The sequence below is a fragment of the Pseudorasbora parva genome, chromosome 17 (assembly GCF_024679245.1).
Source record: "Pseudorasbora parva isolate DD20220531a chromosome 17, ASM2467924v1, whole genome shotgun sequence".
NCBI classification, from domain to species: domain Eukaryota; kingdom Metazoa; phylum Chordata; class Actinopteri; order Cypriniformes; family Gobionidae; genus Pseudorasbora; species Pseudorasbora parva.
The window spans coordinates 12,191,899-12,215,271 of record NC_090188.1 but is presented as its reverse complement, the minus strand read 5'-3'; the positions used below and the strand labels follow the sequence as shown (position 1 = coordinate 12,215,271).

General features: G+C 37.8%; 1 protein-coding gene across 2 annotated transcripts in view; it reads right to left on the bottom strand.

Moving 5' to 3' along the window:
- Positions 1-23,373, bottom strand: part of gfra4a (GDNF family receptor alpha 4a) — a 287,628-nt gene that overhangs the window by 32,551 nt on the left and 231,704 nt on the right. For both annotated transcript variants that reach the window (XM_067421642.1, XM_067421641.1), the window contains 2 exons: positions 3,610-3,888; positions 3,257-3,337 (listed from right to left, as the gene is read on the bottom strand). In XM_067421642.1, coding sequence (XP_067277743.1) covers positions 3,257-3,337; positions 3,610-3,670 — 142 coding nt within the window. In that variant the 5' untranslated portion in view covers positions 3,671-3,888. The remainder of the gene's footprint in view (positions 1-3,256; positions 3,338-3,609; positions 3,889-23,373) is intronic.

Genomic DNA, 23,373 nt, shown 5'->3' with positions numbered 1-23,373 from the left:
ATGTGGTTTTTTTACTCTTATAGTGATTCTCATAGAAAACACCCCATTGACATGCATTATACAAGCAACGGTTGAAGTTAAAAATCTTCATTTGTGTTCTACTGAAGAAACAAAGACATCTACATCTTGGATGCCCTTGGGGTAAGCAGATAAACATCACATTTTCAATTTTGGGTGAACTATCCCTTTATCTAAATGTTAACCAATGAAAAATTATCCTAAAGTGTCTTCTTTCTGAAAAAGGTAAAACTAACTGTCAATGGGGCATAAGCAAATCATACAAAAACATAAAATATAGATTGAATTCATATGAATTAGTCACATATGAGTGTTGAATACACTTACAAAAGCCTTCCAATTGAATAATTTTGCTCCCTTTTATGTCCTTTTTTCATAATTAAGAGATAGTGCTCACTATCTGTTGAAAACATACAAATGAGATTTACAAATTTGTATGCATTGGCCACAAATTTGCAAAACATAAAATAGTTAAGAATCAGAATGAGAGTGGGTTGAATGCACTTACACAAAAGACCTCCAATTTAATAACTAATGTTATCTAGTGTATCGACTAATCAACGGGCCAGGGATAGATATACATATTTTTCCAGACTCTGTGAATTTTCGTGATGGCCTTGTCCAGCTGTCAAGGGCGAGCATGAGTTCTCGAGGTGCGCTCTTGCTCACTCTTCTAATGAGGGTTGAGGTTCACACAGAATGTCTCTTTCTCTCATGTTCTAATGAAGGTTTGAGATGGTCTGCTCAAAGTGGATGTGAGTCTGTGTGGCCCGTGCGTGCTGCTAATGAATAGAGAATGAGTGCCAATGAAAGTTGAATGAGTCTGGTCTCTATCACAGAGCAGGTCCCAGCTGAGACTGGCTGCTCCTGCAGCTTCATTTTTCATATCAGACTAATGTGGGCCGCAGAGAGCCTGCCAGCATTAGCTCTGCCATAGAGCTCGCTTTAGAGCTCTCGCTCTTTCTCTCTCTCTCCCATGAGCCATGAACTTTTTTAGCCAATGCCCTCTTCATTGTCATCTTTTCTTCAACTTCACCTGCTCTATATCTGTTAGCATGCTCTATTTATTAGCCATCCAACCATCCTGTGGTTTTTCTTTACTTCCGTCATTCAGTCGGTTTCCTCCCATTTCTCTGCTTCCTTTCTTAGTTTCATTTCTTTCTCTGCTTCAGTCATTTTTCTTTGCTTTCATCCCTTTTTCTAATTCCTTTGTTCCCTTTTATTTCCTCCTTTTTTTCCCTACATTTATTTTCCATCAATCGTTTTTTTTTCCTTCCTTTCTTTTCCTTTGCTCCTTTTCTTCCTTTGTGTCATTGTTTCCTTTCAATGTTTCCTTTTTTTATTCTTGCTTCTTTCTTTTCTGCCTTTGGTTCCTTACTAATTCCTTTTTTTTTGCATGCTTCTTTCCTTGTTTTATTTCTCTCTCTTCCTCCTGTCCTTCCTTATTTTCCTACTTTCTTACTTCCTTCCATCCCCCTCACCTTCCGTTGCTTTCTTCCCTGCCACCCTTCCTTTGATCCTTCGCTTCTTTCCTTCCTTTAGTTTCCTTGCTTCCTGTTTTTCTAAGCTGGCTTCTTTCCCTTCTTTGCTTCCTTCCTTTCACCCTTCCCTTTCTTTGTTTCCTTCCTTTCTTTGCTTGTTTTCTTTGTTTGCTTGCTTCCTTCCCTTTTCCCTTTCTTTACTTCCTGTCTTTCTTTGCTGGCTTCCTTTATTTTCACTCTTACTTTCCTTTCTTTTTGCCCATCCCTTAAAGGTCCATTGTCCATTGGGTCCATTGCTTCTTTTGTTGCTTCATTCCTTTGCTTCCTGTCTTTCTTTGCTTGCATCCTTCCTTTAGTTTTATTTCTTCATTTCTTATTTCCCTACTTGTTCACCTTCTTTAATTCCATCCTTCAGTCCCTCCTTCTGTGCTGCTTTATTTTCCTTCATTTATTTTATATTTAAGAGATTCTGCTCACTCTGTTTTGGCGAGATAACTTTCTAATCCATCATTAAAGGAATCTGCGAGCCTGTGATCAATACCGAGCCAATATTCTGGACTCATTACATTGCTGTATACACAGATTTTAGATGTAAGTACATCAGAGATTGCTGGAACCAATCAAACTATTATTACAGGCTTTAAACTTCACACACATACACTTACACTCACAAGTATATGGCTACAATGAAATATGTATTTTTCAAAGATAATATATTCAGTAAAGTACATTGAAAGCCTCATGCCACATGAGTAAGATAATAAGTACTAGAGATAATAAAGACAGAGAGAGAGAAAAAAATAAATAACAAAAGTAGCAAAGTGGCGCTTTTAATTTGAGATCGTATTACTGGCAAAACAGCGAGTTACAAGATCATTATAATGTTGGGAATGTATTTCATTAATCTCACATTTCAACAGTTTCTTTGTCTTTTTTATTATTTCTTCTATGCGTCTCTCTCCCCCCCCCCCCCCCACACACACACCCTCCTCTTTCCAATTTCCACATTTTTGTTTGATCTTTGTTGTCTCAAGCCAGCTTGTTAAACGCGCTCTGTGTTTGAGAGTTGAGAGCAGCCATCATTAAAAGTCATGCATGAATGACCGACATTACTTCCATTACTTTGAAGAAAATCGTTCTCTGTCCTATCCCCAAGAGTTTAAATGTTATTTTATGTGCGTCTGCTTGGACTCGAGTGCGTCTATGAGTGTGCACGAACACAAGAGAGATGATGAGTAAATGGATCATTATGTTCTGCCCTCGGGGTCCATAAAATTCAGCTCATGCCTGAAGCACCCCATAAACTGAGGCTGACAAACTGACAGTTTTAGTGATGTGGCTCCTCCAAAAATAAGTTTCTAAACTTGGCATGCGGCTATTTTGAGGGATCATAAATGAGATGGGATAGAGAGATGAGAAACGAATGAGTGAAAAGCCTTGATTAGGTCCGATCTGAGAATCTTTAACCCACAACAAAGCGTTTATTCTGCTCTTGACAGGTCCCTAATGCATGCCTCATTTAGTAGGAAACTGTTATCATCAACAGTCCCAATGAACTCAACAGTATGTTATATCCAAGTACATTAAACAAAGTGCTCATGTTTTGCTGTTGTAAGCTATTAAGCTCTGCCCTATTATTAACTCTTCACTGCTAATGCTTTGCATAGAAGTGACAAAACACATCGTGATCGGTTCCAAATATCAGTTCCAACATCATAGTACATAATCAACATAGTGTCTCTGTGCAAATCACTGACCTGCAGCAATAGAGGCCAGGCGAACATAATCAAAGCCCCGCTCAACAGGCTCATAGGGGTAATTCTCCACCAAGCTCAGCCCTGTAAACACACACACACACACACACAAACAGGGTTTCGTGGCTATGGTAACAGTATTTTGTGTCGGTGAATTAATGAGTGTGTCACAGGTAAAAGTTCAGTTTGAAGTAATGCTTCTATAATGCTAAAATGGTTAGCATATTAAAACGCAGCATCTAATTAGCATCCATTGAAGTGGTTTCCGGGGACTGTGTGGGTGTGTGGGCATTAGAACTTGTAATTGCATCACTGTGTATGTGACAAAGAAAAATTATGAATATGGATTCACTCACCGTGCAGTACGGACTGCTTGAGACTCCAGTAGATGCTGAGACAGTTCTTCTCTCTCTTCATCCCCCGTTTGCACTGGCATCGGTGCAGGGGGCTGGACAGCAGGGCCGTCACTGCGTTCTCACAGTGGTTGCGCGCCCCCGGACCCAGCTTCACGCTTCCGCCGCCTGCGACGCACTGCCGCAGCGTTCTCAAGCGCGGGCTGCACGCCTCGTCGCTGGAGCACGAATCTCCCGCGGTCAGGCAGTCCCACCGGCCCCCGAACACCAGCCGCGGCACCCCTGCACACAGAGCACGGGTTTGTCAGTAACACTTTACAATAACGTTAGTTCAAACATTAACTAACAAAGAGCATTACAATTTTACAGTAATTATTAAGTAATGGATAATGAACATCCAGCCGGTTATTGCTAATTAAACCCCAATTGTGTGTACAAGCCTACTTACCACATAAGTAAATAATCAGACACGAAATATTGTTTTGAGTTTAAATATTTTGTTAGCTCATTAAACGGTTCGTCTTAGCTTCTTGCTAAGAGCAAAAACAGCAGCTTATACAAACAGACAAGTTCAAACAAGATGGACATTTTGGGATAATGTAACATTAGACCTCTGAGTTTTCACACAGCCTTTCATTTCCAAATAAATAATGATGGGAACATGAAATATTGATTTTAGAAAAAATCTATATTATCTTATAATCTATTACAACTACAAAGCAATCATTCAAGCAACAAGATGAACACTGTAACATTACAACAGGACTACTAGTCCTCCGGTTTAATTTTGCAGTGAATTCAGTCAATGCACCAGCTGTGTTTTAATGAAACGAGAGAGACAGATCGTGATAGAAATGAAAGAAGCACAGGACTTGATTTACACCAGGATGAGTGCTCATTAAGATGGATATTAACGGGTAATAACTGACCTCAAATATTGACACCAATCAGAATTTCAGAGAGACATGAAATAATCGTTGTTTATGTAGCCACTAATTAAGAATAGGCATACAAATTTATTCATTATTAGTTCATGTTACCTCAGGTCCATTAAATAATATTAACAATTATATGTATTAGTAAATCTTGAAATTAATTTAAGAAAGTGTTACCTAAGGTAGTTAACATGGAATCTTTTTGCAAAACGGTAATGATTTGTCATTCAAGAACCATGTTATAATACACAACATTTATTGCTGTAAACAAATAGCAATATCAGGACTCCTGTATATGGGCGACTAAGGGAGTAATTTAAATGTATGTCAACCTCATCTACTTTCCCTGCCATATCATAACTATGCAACTTGTTTTCAAAGGGTCAGCGAGCTGAAAAGTGCGAAGGACTGAATGACAAACAACCTGAGAACCATCTTGTTCATCTAAAGACAATTTCATCCTTCCCGAAAATTACCTGTATAATCATATGCGACAAAGAAAAACAAAACTGAGCCCTTCTTTGATTGTAAAAATATGAGAAGAGCCCCAATTCTAACCAGAAGTGCTGGAGAATAATTCTGAAATCCCATCATGCACTGCTGTTTTATCTCAAGGGCAATAACTGCATCTCACACATCTGTTTGGCTAAAACCCGTCTTACTAACTTCAGCAGGTAAAAATGATTTTCAACAGCTGTGAGCTATGAATTTCCCAATACAATGCACATACTACCTCAGTCTGGCTTGTTTAGTGTGTGATATATGCAGTAAATAACATCTATAGCTTACATAATGAGATCTTTACATGATCTCTGCCCTGTTTAAAGTAGCTGAATGCAGTAATGCTCTTATTGAGAGTATAGTTTTAGCCTCAGACGGCCCACCCACAGAGTGCCCACCATCTCTGCCCTGACCTATCCGATTAATATAGCGCACAAAACTGGCAAGCATATCTGAAAAGTTTAGGTTTGGGTTTTTCCACTCCAGTCTGTGATTGAAGCTGCCCCAGGAGCTGCTGACACAGTTCTCAGCCGCTTTGAGCCTTTTCTGTGTACCTCCGTAACTATCTGGTTTGGTTCAGCTACCAAATCGGACAGAAGGAAAGTGCAATGGACTGTCAGGACTGCTGAGAAGATTATTGGTGCTCCACTGCCCACCCTCCAAGACCTGTACATCTCCAGTGAGGAAACAGGCAGTAGAAATCACAGGCCGCTGCCTGTTTGAACCATTGCTAGAGAGAGCTGAGCACTAGAACATTCAAGCACAAGTTTCCCCCCTCAGGCCATCTACCTCATGAACAATTAAAACTGCCTCATGGGTCTCCCCACAGTGCAATATTGCTATCGGACATAAGCTTAAGTGTGATGTGTCAATTCAACTTTATTCAACTATATTTATTTATTTACATGTACATATTCTATACCTGTACACCCTTGTGAAAAAGTAAAATTTAGCATAGGGCCTGTTAAGACTAATTATAGAAATACTTTCATAAAATGATGCTTAAGTGCCAACTGAATGCAATGTTTTCAGACACCTAATTGCATGTTAATTGTAAAAGTCTAGTTCTGCTCCAATCGCAATCAAACACCCCCAGTTTACATTTATAATATATTCAATTAGCTGCATTTGAGTGCTTTTTGAACCAATCAAGTAGGACTTGAGTACTTTGTCATTTCATAATTACTTCATTCGACTTTGAAATATGGTTAAAGTGTACACCAGAATGTAATGAAAAACATTTATGGTTTAAAAAAATACTTTCATGTAATTCCTTGTGTCATGTATTTAAATATATCTGTCATTACACATTTGTAATTAAGCTGCACTTTATTAAACTCTAATCCCCGGTTTAAAAGACAAATCTTAAACCTACTGCCAGACCAAAATGCTTGTTTGAGTCGTTTTATCTGAAAGCATCTTGTATTGACATATCTTAAAGGTGTCATAAACTGGCTTTTTAAATGTTTTTATACTGTTGTCTGAGGTCAACTAATGACATTTCTGTGTTTTTTTACATTCAAAAACATCATAACTAATAAGTATTAGGCTATTTTCTACACTGGTTTTGAGCGTCTCCTGATCGCTGGGTTTTGATGGGTGTGCCGCACTGGAGACTTGAAAGTAAACGCCCACGGCTAGGATTGGATAAGATTTGCATATTTAATGAGCTTCAGCTCCCCTGTCAGTTCATTTCACATGAGAGAGGAATTGTTTCGGAACCGGAATGATCAAAGGGCTTGTAAACGTCTTTATTAAACAAACACAATGATTTATTTCTCATCCACCCGCGATCGATTGGAATATTATTTTTGTATTACTGGGCCTGCCAGATCAGTGGATATAAGCGTGAACCACACACGCACACACACGCCTAGATCAAGAAAGGAACTTACCATTTGGTAGTCCGTCTGGAAAACACACAGCCCCGAGACTACTATTATGTTTTTTAAAAAGACGTTTTACTCACACAAGTGTGTTGCACAATTCCTGTCGGATCCAATATAGAAGAAACAGCATTGCGTTTTAATCTTAATATGTCTGCAAATCTAGCTCGACCTGAGACTTGTTTACAAACGATTCCGCAGCGAAATGAAGCGAACACATGTACATGTGTTCCCCACGTGAGCTGGAACTTCATTAAAAATAGATGAAGTGTCACACATTCCGAATATAAGAATCCGAAGGAAGCTTATGCAGCGACTGTGTTCTTCCACAACCAGGAATAGTGCAATATCTAGCAATGTTCTTCGGCATGTTTACTGCTGGAGGCTAGCGGGAGCCAAACGGCTCCATGAGTCGGTGGGCGGGGCTACTGAATTACACGTGCTTATTATTCCTTAGAGGCAGTGTTTTGAAACACGATGATGTCAAGATGTGGCACACGAGTATTATAGTGTCTATAAAAGCTTTTCTTTGACTAACAAGGAAGTTTTCAGCTCTATAACCAATCGTGTCGAAAACGTCACACTAGACATAGCCAGAAATACCGCCCCAAGCAAACGTGCAAGGACAAATACAACGCCCTTTACCAAAAAACTCCATCTTCAAACTTTTTTTTCTTTTTTTGCTAAAGGGCGTTTGAATTAGTCTTCTCATGTGCACTTTGTAAACACAGGGCTGGTACTTCTGCCTACATCTAGTGTGAATTTTCGGCACTGGCACATCCCAGAGCAGTGCAAGAGCACCAATTTAGGTTAAAAGGTATATTCTTTTTTTTTTTTTTTTTTTTGCCAATCATTTCGCTAGATAAGACCCTATTCCTCGTCTGGAATCGCACAGAGCCTCAGAAGCCCTTTGAAACTGTATTGATTTGGACCTTCAACATTTTGGTTGCAATTAAAAATCATAATGTGAAGAAAAATCCTGAATTATTTTCCTCAAACTTAATTTCTTTTCCACTGATGAAAGAAAGACATGAACATCTTGGATGAGATGGGGGAGAGTAAAATATCAGGACATTTTTATTTTAAAGTGAACTAATCCTTTAACTGTTAAAAGTGGGTAAATAAGCATTGTCATTACAGTGGTCTTTTATTTCATTAATATATTATTTGAAAGTACAGGTTTTTTATTTAAAATATACTCAAGCACACTACATGTGGACATTCAACACAATCAAGCACACTTTTTCAGAAGGGCTTCTGTTATGCTCTGTATTTTTGTAGTTTTTCTGTTTCTGTCACCATGAGACAAGAAGACATGGCATGATGAGAGGAGACAAGATGAGATGAGACAAGACAAGAAAAGACGATAGAAGGGAAGTGATGAGACGAGAGGGGGAAAAAAGACGAGATAGACGATCTGTGCGGGAACCTTACACATCATCTAAGATCAATTTCTAAATAAAGTGAGTGTGTTGCCATCTAATCTCATTGTGCCTAAAAAGAGACTAATCCAGTGTGCAAGATGAACCTGCTCAATGGATTATGCCATAATCAGATTATTTCTTCATGAAATAATGTACGGGAATGGTTGAAGACTGACAAGCAGCCATTCTGAGAAACTTGCCGCAGTACAGCTGCTACATCAAAGCAGCGGTGCCCAAAGCAATTATGGGAAATCATCTAGTTTGTCACTCACATTGGTTCCAATACTTTACACCTCCCATCAGTGTGCTAAAATTAAACACCCACACACACTTCAACAGAAGAATACCTACATGGACACACAGATAAAAGACACAAATGCTGCCGTAGAGATGGAGCGAAGCCATTATCGTCTGGTAATTAAGTTGATTAACTACAACAATAAAGGGTCTATACGTGTGTGTGCGTGATGAAGTCTCTCTGCTAGAGGTTGAGAGGACAACCCTCTCAGATCTTGCCCCCTTGGGTAAGAAACTCACAGAGCGTTCACACACTTCCTCACAATTAGACCTGCATAGAGAACTTATCAGCAGAGAGATGTGCTAATGGTGCATGCGAGCAAGAAAGAGAGAGAGAAAGCGAGCGAGCGCTGTCCCCCAGAGAGATAAAGATCTACAATCCTCAGAGATGTCATCACAGTGAACCTCATGCTGGTGTCACTCAGCATTTACAACGCAGCGTACTTCCCTTATCCTAATACACTGATAGTGTGCTTACCTCTGTCACACAGTCTCTCATGTCCTATTGTGCATCACCCTTTATATCCTCAATGTCCATAGGCAATTCTAAAGCCTTTTTAAGAGGGCTTCAGCCACACTGTTTTTAATCTAGCCCCCTTAAAATCTTTCATTATGGGATTTATCTTCCGTTCACTCACAGCAGCGGTTGCAGTAAGCTATTTTTGGGTATTGCACTCTAATCCTCCTCTCATCAAAAAACTCAAGTTCATTACACATTTATCTAGTCAGAGATAAATGAAGAAGCATGTGACCAAATGTGTCCTGTGTAATGTGCACTTATTGGTGTTGGCGCAGAAACCTTTAACACACTCTGCTGTTTTTAGAAATTCTTACTTTGCTTTGACCACCACACGCACGCACGCAAAAATTAGTACCCGCTTTCAGAAAATATATAACAAATATTAGGCAAATGTTACATCACTTAATTAATATTTATGAGCCGGGTTGATATGGTACTTTGTAATACGTCCCTCTACACTTTATTAATTTATTTTTCCTATGACCCTTTATGCATTGATATCAATGTACTTATGATCAGCTGCGGTTTGATTGGATGTTTTTTTTTTTTTAAACATTTGTCAATTTTGAACCTGCAACCTCTCATGTTTCTGTGTTTCTAGACAAACTTACACTGAAAAAAATCAATTTCTTGCTCATTTTGTATTTTTGTCTGGTTTTCCAGTACCAAGAGATCAGCATTCTTAAATCAAGATACACTTATTTGAAAAGCACTACTTGAAACATTACACATTAACTAATTTAATCATTGATCCAAAATAAGTTTGTTAAATTAAGTTTATGATTTTAAAAAAAAGTTTTCCATTTGAAATAAGAGAATTTTTCTTACAATAATGGCTTTTTTCTTGTTTTAAGCATAAACTTTCATTCAATGTAAAAAAAAAACATGACTTATCTAATGTAATTTCACTTCTCAAGTATATGTATCTTGTTTTAAAAATGTTCTGTAAAACAAAAGAGGAATTAACTTTTATTTGCAACATAATTAATATTCATGAGCCAAGTTGGCAAGGTTTAAAATGTGCAACCTACATCCACTAAATTTAGATGTGCCCCTGTATGAATTAATGTAAATTTACTGATGATCAGCTGCAAATTTTGAACCGGTGACTTTTTATCATATGTGTCAATCTTATATGTCATATGTATAGTCCAAAGATATATATACTTATGCACTAACACATGATAGATGGATAAGATTGGCTAAGCTTGTCTATACACTCAGAAACAAAAGGTACAAAAGCTGTCACTTGGGTTGTACCTTTTTGGTACCCTTTAGGTACAAAAGTGTGTTTTTTGAAACGGTACCGCCCCAGTGACAGCTTTTATTGTTTCTAAGAGTCATTCCCTTCTCTCTTCTTGATTAGTGATGGTATTTTTAAGCTAAACAAGGGGGATTTTGTTTGGCTGGTTATTGATTGGATAAAGGAATCAAATGAAATGTAGAGGAGTATATAATGATGGAGACTGGAGAAAGCGGCACAGATGAATGCTGATGATTCTCTGCTGTGCTCTGAGGAGCCTAAAGAAACCGCTGTCAGATCACATCTCGCAGCAGACCTCAGATGGATCAATCAAGGGTCTGGCCCTTAAATCCGAGTGACTCCCTATTGCATACACTTGCCTGTGTAAATCCAGGAACATGCACTGAGGCTCTCTCTACAGTCCAGTTTGATTTCTCTCATTGTGACCGAGTTGCGTCAGTTGCACACAGGCTGTGTTCTTGTCATCGCATATATACTTAATATTGTGTGATTGCAAATAATTTATCAACATCTGTGGCCCAACAAGTGGAACGAGCAGATTTGCATGCTGACCTTATAAAACTTAAGTTGTATTTAATCAATTACTTTTAACGCACAAAATGGGGCAATAAGCCCTACAAGGCCTACTGTATATTATATGCAAATGAAGGACTCTAAATAATCAACATAATCAAAACGTTCTTGAAAAACCTGTTCTTCTACTGTACATGCTCTGTCCTCTGACTTTTTTTTAGCAAGTAAAAATGTCTACCTTCAAATCATGATACACATCTTATTTTTATAAATTAAATGTTAGAATAACATTTGTATTGTTAATAATATTTCTAGATGAACATTTACTGGATTGTCATCTTAAGGGCTATAGTAACAACTAATATTGTGTAGGATTGTATACAATAACAATATTTATATATGTACAATTAGTAGTCTGTTTTATAGTAACAGACTACTAACTGCAGTTATGTAGTCTGATCTAGTTGTCTTAAGGGGTCATAAACTGGCTCTTTTTTAATGTTGTCTGGAGGTCAACTTCTGATGATTGTGTGGTTTTAACATTCATAAACATCATAATGAATAATTATTAGGCTATTTACCTATTTTTTTTGGGGCGTGCCGCGGTGAAGACTTGGAAGTAAACGGCCACTGCTATAATTGGATAAGCTTTGCATATTATAATGAAAGAATGTGGGAAAAAGGCAACCGGAAGAATGATTCGCCCACAGGCCTCGCAAAATGTCTTTATCAAACAAACACAATGATTGATATATCATCCACCCGCAATTAATTGGAATGATATTATTTATTACTTGGTCTGCCTGATCAGTGGATATAACCACAGACCGTGCATCACAAACACACACAAGCCTCACTGCAGAGTCAGACCAATCAGCATGATCAAAACTTCTGCGATTGTATTTTTCCTTCAAATATCAAGTCAAGAGAGTGAACAACTCACATCAAGAAAGAAGTGTTATTTTACTATATAAAATTCACCAGCCTGCCGACGGGGACGTGCTTATGTTTTGGTAGCCTGTCTGGAAAATACATAGCCCCAGGATGCTGGCCTTTGTGAGCCCTGGCCCATATATGTTCTAGTCTGATCCAGAATCACAGCACAATGAACCACTTTGACAGCGTGCTAAGGTATGTTCTGTTATACAACTATACACAATCAATAGATATCAAATGATCTGTACAATGCAACACCATCACATATAAAATACATTTTTTATTCGCATAAGTGTGTTGCTTCATTCCTTCATTCATGTAATCTCATTCTTTCGTAAAAATCTGTGGTGAAACGAAGGAGCAAACTCACAATGTCTTCCCCACGTGAGCTGGATCTTCATTTTAAAATAACGTTCAATCATGGATTCACAATATTAGAATCTGAAGGAAGCTTTTGCAGTGACTGTGTTCTTCCACAACCAGGCACAGGGTAATATCTTGCTATATTCAGCATGTTCATTGCTCGGTTGCGCAGATCACTAAATGGAACGTTTAGCTCTACAAAGGTCCATGCTATTTATGTTACATTTTTTGCATGATTCGGTGGGCAAGGCTCCAGAATCAGGCGCACTGTTGAGGCACACTCTAACGTCACAGGTTGGCACATCGGAGATTGATCGTTTGCTGGGCCTGGTATCAATAAAAGCTTTTCTTAACTAACAAGGAAGTTTTCAGCTCCCAAACGTATACGATATTCTGATATCGAAATTAAATTTTAGGCTGAATGAAAAGTTGATTTCTCAATCCATGACCCCTTTAACTATATACACATTTTTTTCATTTTGAACAGCTGAATAAAACAGATTTTTTTTTCTCCTTGAGCATGAGCTTCATTTTCGCCTATATCATGCTATATTAGCCATAAATGCCTGATTCAGGAAAAATTACACAACAAAAAAGAAACATATACACTTTCAAGGTTCATTAGAGTAAAAAACAGGGTTAAAAAGGTAAAACATGTAAGATTAAAAATATCCACACACACACAAAAAAAAACCCCAAAAAATCACTAGAACAATGTTATAAATTTTATTGACACGTGTAATTGCACTGTCCCAAATGTTTCCAACAATGTTTAAATCCAGAGAAATAATACATTTTAACCAGGACTGTCCGTGCGTCACCTTTCAATGACATCATACCGAGTTACCCTCGATTTAAGATTTATTTTGTAAAAACCATGGAAACACCAAAGATGTTTTAATATTATGAGTATTGTTACACAGGTGAGCAACTGTTTGGACCCATTCATAGACAGAAAACTAATCTTTGTTATATAGCTCAACATAGTTCTAAATCTTGTTTTCTTGATTTACCGTGAGTACCGTGTTTTACCATGCCTAAAATCGATCTAGCGCACTGCAGTGTGTAACAAGTGTGTCATATAGTAGCCACTGAGTGAATGCATAACAGTTTTCAACACACTCAAATAATGTATCTAATATGATGAAACATTGCTGCGTACGGAAGCTGTCGTCTGCGGCATAATACAAGCTCTGCAAAATCCTCAAGCTACACCTTTGTTTTGAATAAGCGACCTCTAGCGGTGAAAATTGACATATTGGGACTTTCAAGCACATGAATGCATACAACCACTTTGGGACACTGAGCTTATAGCCTGTATTATGGTTTGTGTGTATTATGTGAATTAAATAGCCAATTGTATTCAGGCTTGTGTGGATAGAAAGTGTAGACAATTGTCAATGATGTTGTTTTAGTTAACAAAATCCAATAATCAACCAAATGAACTAAAAGATGCCAGGTAAGAAGCCTGACTACACAATGACTCTAGATTATTGAACCTCTGAAGAGAGACCCAGAAATACCAGTGTAATAATGACAAGAGGGTGAATGAGGCCAACATTGCTGCACTGACGCCAAGGACTGGTAGAGTCCACCACGAAAGATCAGTCTCCAGTGACACTACTGTTGATTAAACTACTACTATTGAGACATAGAGGTAGGAGGATAATGTCTATCGATGCAAGAAAGTTACTGAACCAGCGTTGCAGATAATGCCAATATTGGGAGATTCAGTTTAAAAGAGCGGCAGCTCCATTTCCTAACAGGAGAGCTCATTATCGAGCCTCCGTCAGGGTCAGTGGTCTAGGTGGAGAGTGTCGCTCATTAACGAACGATTTACTCCAGAGTCGTTTGAAGAAAAGGCAGATAGTGTCAAGAGAGTGGCTTATGTACTTTCTCCATTATAAGAATGTGTTATTTATCCTGTAAACTTTCCCCCCCTCAGAATCCTGAAGGTTGAAAGGCAGTGGACTGAATGCTTTTATGCCCAGAGGCCAATAATCTCTTAATCCATCCATGAAGGCTGATCAGATCTTCAGGATGACCTGACAGTTGATTGGGAGGAGAATTGACAGACAGACTGACAGTGCTGTTCTTTATACAGGAGAGCACTCACTGAAGGTCAGTCTTCACAAATCATGCATTCTCTGAAACACACAGAGGAATATTACAACATTACACAGCTTCTGGGGCAATGACATAAAACATGTATAGTCTAAGAAATGTAGTATTTGTATTCATTCATTTTGCATAGTGGTTGACTTTGATTTGGCTGACAAATACATCCATTTTCCAGACCGGAAAAAGGATGGAAAATCCATTTCCTTCCTCTGGAAGATGGCAAATAAGTGGGAGCCTATTCCATGAGTTGAGCCTTTGGCAGGGAAAAATCCTGGATGGATGGCCAGAGAATTTAACAAACTTGCTTTTGTGAATTTTCTTTTTCTTTCTAAGAAATAATAATAATATGCCAAAGCACTTAAAGTTTTATATTCAAGAATTTCCTTTTCACTGAAAATACTGATTGTTTGATATTTGAGGTCTCCTCAACAAAATTGTGCTTCTCTCCTAAACTTGATTACTTTTAAAGAACGCAATTCTCTAAAATGTCCAATCTAGGCAAATGTAAACCAATCAAGTATTCAAAAATGATTTTTACCGTTAGTTTAGCTACTTTAAAGTTTAGCATTTGAATGAGAGTTTGAGAATAAAAATGTTAAGATTACATATTTTGTGTTTTTGAGCAATATGAGAGACTAGTGTTGAATGTTTAATTATGATGGGATTCAGAACGTTTTCAATTAGACTACCGGCGAAGAAGAAAAAGAAACACGACAATGTATAAAAGGCTCTTGTATCTTCCACTATCGCCCCGTAGAAGCTGTTTTTGTAAAAAAATAGGCTAACGATTGCGTCATAACCAACGTGACTCTGTCGCACAGTTGAGAAATTACCGTATAGACAGGGGGAGATGCTTGCAAGTAATCTTTTACTGTCTATGAAACAGTCGGGAGGACGTGGAGACAAAGTCTGATAAAGTCAAGGGGGAAGAATGGGGAGAAGCCCATAGTGAGCCAAACGCAACGGGACAAAACATTTAAACAATGTGATTCAGATTTCACTTTCCACAACTACTAGAAGACTTCCAACAGTCCGACAGGTTGCTTACGTCACATCTACGTCTTTGAGCTCAGTCTGAGCCTGTGCAGATCGCTCAGCCGTCAGGAAGTGAGTGCTTCTAACTGACTTCAGTTTTCGACGTTGAAGTCTATGGGATCGCTGTGTCCATTTCTTTTACTAGTGTGCTAATACTCTAAGTGCTATTGCTTTCGAATGATCTTAAAAGGCCTTAAAACTGCATTGTAAAAAACTTTCTGGTCTCAGTATTCCTTTAAATCACTCCCTGTTCTGGCTTGCACTATTCTAAATGATGTCTTGCATTATTACTAGCACTTCTTGTGTTTATTACTTAAGATTAATCACTTGTATTTCTCATGTGTAAGTTGCGCTTGATAAAAGCGCCTGCTAAATGAATAAAATGTAAATCCTAAAATGAATCATTTTTAGACGAGATACCAAAATAAATGAATCCTCTCAGGCAACCATATAAAATCATATTAAGACTACTTAATTGGGTCATTTAAAAATAACTTCATTCCATAATGTTGAAATCATGTTTGTGTAACTTACATGTGGAAATAATATAGATGATTAAATCAAGTGATTCAACAGATTTGTCAGTGTTTTATTGAGGAAACTTTTCATTATGATAGCAGGGCAGCTGTATAAATCACATAATTGACTTTACATCACCCCAAAATATATAATCATTTTCTTTCAGAAATGAAAAAAACATGCTCATCATAGAACAGGTGTATTCAAGGCATTGTACACACACCGTTTCTACCAACCTCTTGTTAATCTTGAGTATCTATAGAGTAGTATTGCCGATTCTTTCTGAAAACAGACAAGCTTGTGCAAGCGTGCAGTGGGCAGAGCTAAAGAGTCTCTCTCTCTCTCTCTCTCTCTCTCTCTCTCACACACACGCACACACACATGCACACACACAGGCATTGTCCCTGGATAACTTTGATTCACTATACGTTTGTGTTTTTTACATTATATGCACTTGCGCGCCACACCGATTGTCAACAAAACATGCAGTTTCACCATCCCGGTCTCATAGTTAATAGGTAGCCTGGGTATTTGTGTAACGTTTTTTGAAATGCAAAACATGGACATATTGGTGGCCTTTAAACATATTATTATGTTTTTACAGTAAAAAAAATCTATTAAATACATCAATATTGCATGCTATTGTGTGTATGAAAACGTAAGTAAATGTATGTGTGGTAGAACCACGATTTACGAAAAAATAGACATGTCTTCTCATGAGATCACATGGAAAAACAAACTGCATTCACTTCTTTAGTGACATTTTTGATTTTGTGGTCTAAAAACAAAATAACAGCACAGTTGATGGCTTCTCTAAGCCAAAAGAAACTCGTTGAAGGGCTTGCTCTTGCTCTCGCTCGGGTTGACACACACACGCTCATCCGGGAGAAGTGGCCATACAAGGAATTCGGCCTTTATGACTTTATACAGGGCTATACTCGAGAAAAACAAAACAAAACAACAAAAAAGTGTATTTGGCACAGAAATACCCTGTCATACGTCATCTTGTTTTGTGAAATTTTGGCCATGTTTAGCTATGAGAATCCAACTCTAGATGTCAAACTGAGAATTCATACAGGGATAGAGAGTCCAAGAGTCTCTAGTGGCCACCCAGCGACTGAGCTGTTAAATAGGTCGACAATGTAGGTCAGGTGTCCTCCTAATACATTCATGTCTGCGCCTCAAAATTCGGATAGTACACCTGCCAGCCCAGCTTCCTTTACAAAGAAGAAATGCAGCTTATTTTTCTTTACCTGTGTTTACTGTCACATCCTTGGTGCATCTGTGCAAGTAGGTGTCTTTGTGTGTATATGCATGCGGGCATGCTTTCACGCTTCTCTCTGTGTGTGTGTGTGTGTGTGTGTGTGTGTGTGTGTGTGTGTGTGTGTGTGTGTGTGTGTGTGTGTGTGTATATAAGTCCACGTCAGTTTTAGGAAGAATTACGCTGTCTGTCACAAACTCAGACACATTCGCTCGCAAGCTCTATTTACACAGAAATACGAGGTACAGATGAATCTGTCATATAAAGCTCCCATCATTCCCCCTCCTCTGCACCAAGACAGGAAATGCAGCATCCCAAACACTGGGAAAGCAGCAATTAGCTCCGTCTGATGGGCACTGCTGGGACTCTTAAACACAGGCTCCGAACAGCCTCCATAGATCTTTTCAAGGTAACATGCTTGTTTGTAGGCGTGTGTTTGGGTTCCCGTGTGTGTTCAGAGTGATTATTTTTCAGTCTGAAGAACCGAGGCCTGCCAGAAAGTGGAAGAGAGTTATATTCAAATGACACATGCTGCAAATTGCAATCAACTTTTCTATCATGTCTCCAAAATAGTCATTTGAAAGCAGAAGGCAAAATCCTCAAGGGCCGGTCAGGAGCAGAGGACACGCACAGATCTGGATTTAAATGCAAACCGCTCCTCTGCTTCACTGCTTTTAAGAAAAGAAAAGATCAGCCTCTACACACACTAAGAAGGTGAGTGTGTGCGTGTGTGTGTGTGTGTGTGTGTGTGTGTGTCTGTAAATAAAATGGCATATTAAAGGTTTTATCAGTGCCACAGCTCAGTGCCACAACGGACATGGCTGAGATGCTTCATTCACAGTGTGAAAAGGGTTTAACTCGGCTTGCTCGTTAAGCCTCCTTCACGTCTTCAAATGCACACGTGCACGCGCACGCACGCACGCACACACACACACACACACACACACACACACACACACACACACACACACACACAAATAAACAAGGCTCATTGTGTGAGAGCTGAATATAAATCAATGTGCTCAGACTGTGTAGATGTGTGTGTTAATGGTGCTGTGGGGCAGATTAGATTACATCAGGTTTCGCTTAACCTGATCAGAATAGCTGTTTAATATGAGATGTTTGTGTAATTACTCAAGCTCACCCACATTTATATGCCATATTTTTCTCGATTTAAAATATTTGATTCAAGGTTATGTCGCGAACAAAATGATAAAATCAAAGAAAATCACCTTATTACTGGGTCTTTCTTGCAACAGAAAGCTTTTATTTATAAATGTGCAGTTCACAGAAAACAGGAAGAGAACTGATAGTCTCTCAATGAGGAAGTAATAATACATAATGTTGGCTACTCAGAGAACACAAGGCTGCAATTATTGTTGCTTTGACAGCAAGTTGCAGTCTTATCTAATCAATATAATGTCTTTAGAATGGCTTATTACAACAAATATATTATGATCATGATCAAAAGCAATGGTCACAGTTAATGGCTCTAGCCCAGAGATTTCCATGGCAAGGCTACATAGGGAGTACTTCGAAACAGAGATTATGATGCTGATTCCTTACAATTATGTTCAGTTAAAAAAAAAAAAAAAAAAAAAACAGGTTTGTGTGGATGAAATGAAACTACTCTTCAAAAGTTTGTTGGCAGTATTGCATTTGATAAAAATAAAAAACAGTACAAACAATAAGATTTTGAAATATTACCATTCCTATTTTAATATTTTTCAATGTAATTTATTCCTGTGATGGCAAAGCTGAATATATTAAACAGCCATTCCTCTAGTCCTCAGTGTCACATGATCCTTTAGAAATCATTCTCATAAGCTGATTTGGAACATTTCTTGAAATTGAAATCTTTCGCAACATTATAGACAGCGTTGGGGAAAGTTACTTGTAAAATGAATGCATTACAACATTGAGTTATTGTCAAAAGCTAATTTAAATATTTGCGCGAGAAGATTATATACAAATTTAATGTAAAGAATAGTCGAGATTTCACACTGGCCGATGTGAATGACGTGAACACGTGATATTCAGCTCAATCGTGTCTTCTCAAGCAGGATAAGTCACGATGTGTTGTCGGACTAATCGAAGGCCAAAAGGTTAAAAGGCGTGAATTTTAACACACATTTTACGTTATTAATGTGTTAAATTTGCATATTTTTGACCTTTCATTTTGCGCAGGCCAATCAGTGAAGAGATTATTGACATGTTATCAAATTGGGCACCTGTCATCCTCAAGTACTGGAAGCGGCTGTCATCCCGTCGCAGTCCCTAAAGAACACGGTGAAATTTAGTGTGCACCTCTGGATGGTGCTATGAACCCAGACACGTCAGCGCCTGTCTTTGCGCCATTTTTTTGGGACTTCCACAACAGGTACTGAGCAGCAACAATATATCTCCAACATGGTTGATGAAAAAAAGGCAGAAAGAAATGTTGTTAATGTGCGTAAAGATGCTCCTCATCATGCAATGTTTGATGCAAAAAAACAAGTAGCTTACCCCTCGAGTAATCTACAGCAAGTAACGCAGTACAAATATTCGCTTCACTTTTGCTATGCACACACCATTACTCCGTAAAAAAGTAACTAATTGCATTGTTTTTTATGGAAATTAATGCTTGAAATTGCTTTGTTGTTTCTTTTTCACTTAGGCTGAGCTTCTATTTGTTTCAACCATTCGGGATTGCAGAAGAATAAGACACAGGAGAAGAAAGTTCAACACTTACTTCAGCAACAAAATAAAAAAAATTAAACAAATGTGATGTTTATCTAAAGTCATTTTTGCTTGGTATGGTTGAATTAGATCCTCGAAGGTCAGCAGCAAAGACTGAATGAGACTGTGAGAGACTTAATACATATATCTGTATTTAACATTTAATTATTGCAGGTTTGTAGTTCACCGTTTTTATTTAATTGGAGAAATTTGAATCTGTTTTTGTGCAAATGAGGAGTAAAAGCCTGCACACATTTAGTCTAGAACTACAACAAAAATTTGCTGTCACGTTTGATTAGTTTAATTCATAGTAAATGTTTCTAAAAGAACATTCTGTTGTTGTCTGCTTAAGTTAGTGGAAGCTACATGGTGAGCCTTTTCACCCACAGTATTAACTGATTGTGAATCACTGCATAATACTGGCTATTTCAGTAATATTAATGTAAATCATATGCAGTAAAACTAAAATTGAGGTTTGGTGTTGATGAAGGGGTACTTGAACCTTACTGATGGGTGGGGGTGTCTGCTCTAAACATTTATCGAGGTTTCTCAACTTGTCTCTGCTGAATAATATTCACCATGGTGGTTTGGGTATCACACCAGATTGAACTCATGTGGGTCAGTGGGGTGGAAAACATTAAAATTAATTTGTGAGTAGTTAGACTGAGCTTCACATTAATTTTTATAATCTTCCAGACAGGAATATTCCTCTCGACGTCTCTCTCAGCAGCTCTGAGCCGTGCACTTGCTCTCTACCATCTCACATCGGTTCTGGCAGGTGTCTTCCTTTGTATGGCAGGGCATGGTATTCATATTTCACTCAGTTTGTAATTTCTTTTCCTTCCCACTTCATTTTGCTCAGTGTGATTCAGTCTCTTTAGCCCCATATGCTGCCCTCTGGATTATAAAATGAAAATGTTGAAATATTGAATTTAGGCAAACTCTGTCAGTCTGATTTTCGCACTCTTTCAATATCTCCCGCTCCGTCTGTAACTGTCAAATATGGATGCTGGCAATCTCTCTGCCTCTCCGAGGACACCCACAGAGACAGAAGCTGATTCCTGTCTCTGGCAATGATTTGGAAGCAGGTTTCTGTGCGTGTTTGTGAGAAAGACACACAAACTAAAGTGTGTCGTCCTTGTTGTAATGTTGTCCTGCTCTCAGAGTAAAACGCCAATATATCTAACTATTATATGTCCAACTTAACTGCCATATTTCTATAAATGTTGTGGGGGGTTTTTGTTAAGAAAATGAGACCGCTTAACCAAATCCACATGAGTCACAGTGGGTGTTTTAACGTACGCAAGTGTGTTAAAACTGAAATTGCAGGGATTTAAATAACCACACAGTGCTGTTTGTGCTGGAGCTGTGGGTAATTCTTTTATGACACAAAACGAGCTGTTGTGTTCATGAAGACGCATGTTTGTATGGTCCAATCCCAGCTCTCTTCCATTTCCTCTGCACCTTACTTTTAATGTAAGAGCATGTGCGGCCATTTGTAACTTGAACGTGTGAGGCTTCAAATTGCAACTGGTATTTATTATCAGATTTTTTCATTCATCATCGTAATCATAAATGCAATAGTTTAACTATTTACTGCACTTTTTTGCTCTTCTAGTTATTTACCTTGAGCGGCTATATGAATCAGAAGCTCTTTCACGATTTCTCCATTCATGTACTCGATTGCAATTTACCAGTGTTGAATATGGACAATAACATGAACTGCATTATTAGACTGGTTTCTAAGGCTGCATAATGTATTGAACCCATTCAAAACTATAGCATAGTGCTATTGATAAATAAATAAAGCTATTAAATAAATGCATGCCTGCGGGTTTCATATACATGCTCTTTAATTATTTACATGCATGTTGGTTACGTGTGTCTCAGAGCGGCGCTTCCATTCACATGAACTGTTATTACATGAGTGGAGTGTCTCCAGCTCCATCTCTGTGAGGTTAGGTTTCTTTTTTCTGGGAACGCAATGTGTCATTTCATCATATATATATATACATATATATATATATATATATATATATATATATATATATATATATATATATATATATATATATATATATATATATATATATATATATATATATATATATATATATATATATATATATATATATATATATATATATATATATATATATATATATATATATATATATATATATATATATATGCAAGCTGTTCAATGCGATTTCAAAATAAAAGTTTAAACCCACTTTTTGATGTTCACATTTTTTCTTCAACGGGGGGAGGAGGGGTGACACTAAATAACTAAAGAATCACGAGCTCGCCTGACGGAAAAGAAAACGTTATCTTAAATAAACCATGGAGATCAATCAGATTTAGCTATATATGTATGATCCCAAATCAGATCTAGAGGCTGAAATTTGACAGGAGAAACAGCAAAAGCAGGACGTCTCTATCCGGTATGTACTGTAACTGCATTTGCGCGAGTTTTACAACATTTGTGTGTGTTTACTCGTGGTTTATGAGGACATAATATGGTTTATGGACTATTGTATGCGATTTAATGTTAGCAATAGCAAGCGGAACGGTTTTGCACGGCAGACTAGTGCAAGTTTACATAGAAAAACAATGGAATAGTAGCGCATTTGAATGAAGGAGTTGATATATAACAACACAAAGACATTTTAGCAGTTTTAACTTACTCACCGTCTGCTTCAAACAAACCACTGTTAACCTTAATCGCTGGAGCCGCTCCATCTTTCAGTATTAGACGAGCTACAAATCCTGATTTGAATTCGTCCTTGTTTGTAAACCACCGTCGCCGAAATGCAGGGAACAAATTAAACACTTGCACAACTCCGATGCTGCTCCAAAAAAATTCATCCAGTGTCTATTTGAAGCCACGTTCACACCGCCAGCGACACGCAGCGACAAAGCCACATGATCCCATTCATTTCAATGGAGCGCTGGCGACTTCCTGTGTCATGATAAATCCTGTCCGCCTATGAAATTGTGTCTGCTGGTAGCGGTTTTAAATGCCTGATCAAAAGTTGCTATACATGGTTCTGGACAAGCAATTGTTTAAAAATAAACTATGAATTCATTGCCATACTAAGTACAATCATACACACGCAAAACATTTATTTGAAATATGTAATTGATTGCTATGGGAGCAAAAACTGAATTATTTTGACGGATAAACTAAGTACCAATACAAAATCATGACATAGTAATGTACCTATAATGTAAATAATAAAGAATTAAAAAAAAAAAAACGGCAATATACAGAACAGGTACACAAAATAAATAGATTATATATGAGATATGCGTATATATCTTATATACTTATATAAGCACTTATAGCTTCAGTTATTTACTACTAGTATATGAAACCTATGATTTGTAAGACATTAAAGACTATTTTAACACAATTTAAACAGCAAAAATCAAAACACGATTTTGTAAGAATTGTAATCAGGCTCTGAACAG